This window comes from Echinococcus granulosus (genome assembly GCF_000524195.1).
Source record: "Echinococcus granulosus chromosome Unknown EG_S00281, whole genome shotgun sequence".
Classification (NCBI taxonomy): Eukaryota; Metazoa; Platyhelminthes; class Cestoda; order Cyclophyllidea; family Taeniidae; genus Echinococcus; species Echinococcus granulosus.
In genome coordinates, this window is record NW_020170661.1 from 18,339 (window position 1) to 19,428 (window position 1,090).

At 42.6% G+C, this 1,090-nt stretch overlaps 1 protein-coding gene across 1 annotated transcript in view; it reads right to left on the minus strand. All coding sequences in view use genetic code 11, as the record gives it.

Moving 5' to 3' along the window:
- Nucleotides 1-1,090, minus strand: part of EGR_10840 (hypothetical protein) — a gene marked incomplete at both ends in the record, with an annotated part of 6,151 nt that extends 5,061 nt beyond the window's left edge. Inside the window, one exon of the mRNA XM_024500089.1 lies at nucleotides 1,046-1,090. Coding sequence (XP_024345495.1) covers nucleotides 1,046-1,090 — 45 coding nt within the window. The remainder of the gene's footprint in view (nucleotides 1-1,045) is intronic.

The window sequence follows — 1,090 nt, forward strand, 5'->3', positions numbered from 1 at the left end:
CTTTAGGAACTTCCTCCATATTGAATGGGTCACTTTTGGTTAGACTAGATACAACTCCCAGGATAGATACAGGATTGAAAAAGGGCATATTTTCAGTATCCATTGGAGTAAGGAAAAGTTGATGCTCTGTCTCAATGCCTTCCCACGTTAGTCTGCTTCGCTCTGGTGACTCAAATACGGCAAACCGGTAGCGTCTGACTAACTCACCAGGAGGAAGTCGGGACAGTTTTATAATTGCTAAACCAGGCAACTTCTCTTTAGCACAACGAAGCAGCAGGAATGAGATATTCAGTCAGCTCCAGGGTCTCGATAAAGCAAAACTGAGGTGACTACTGGAGAGAAGTGTGTGTATTACAGTGGGGTTCCTGCAAAAACCTGATTGGAGTGTATCCTACACCACCAGCTTATAACAACCTGTTACTCTAATATTAAACTATTAATTGAAGTAGCACATCAAAGCAAATGCGTAAACATGAAATCACCAATTTTTCTACGGTGAGTCTGCATTCCATCTCAAAGCACATGTGCACGACCACTAGTTGTGTCTTGTGCGAAGGGATCAAACGACTGCGAATTCCTTCTTGTCAACTGTGTAGAATGCAGCACATATCTTGCAATAGCTGCTTCCCGCCTTTTGAGATTCGAAATGTCTGAGGTGCACACATCAAGCTGAATGGGATACCTCCATCTTGCTACTCCTCCTCGAAGTTGCAGGAATCTGACATGATTCAGAAATGTCATCGGACCACCATATTCGACACAGTCTACAACTGGATCCAAACATGCATTGCAGAATAAATGCATCGTTTTGCCTACTATTGCACAAACACAGCAGTCATCGTTTCAGTTTCAATTTTATATTTTGCCTGCTCTGCAGTATCGCTACCGACCAACTTGACTTGTTGCTTTTACTCATTCCACTGAACCACAACGTGTTGATGTAGATCACCGGAAATGCACGATCCTGTGTGTTTCAAGTAAGCAATCTGCACCGTAATGCTAAAATTGTGTAAATTTATCCAAACACTTGACCGTGAGACATTACTTGCAGTCTTGTTTGGGGAGTCAAAACAACAAACTCATCTGCCAT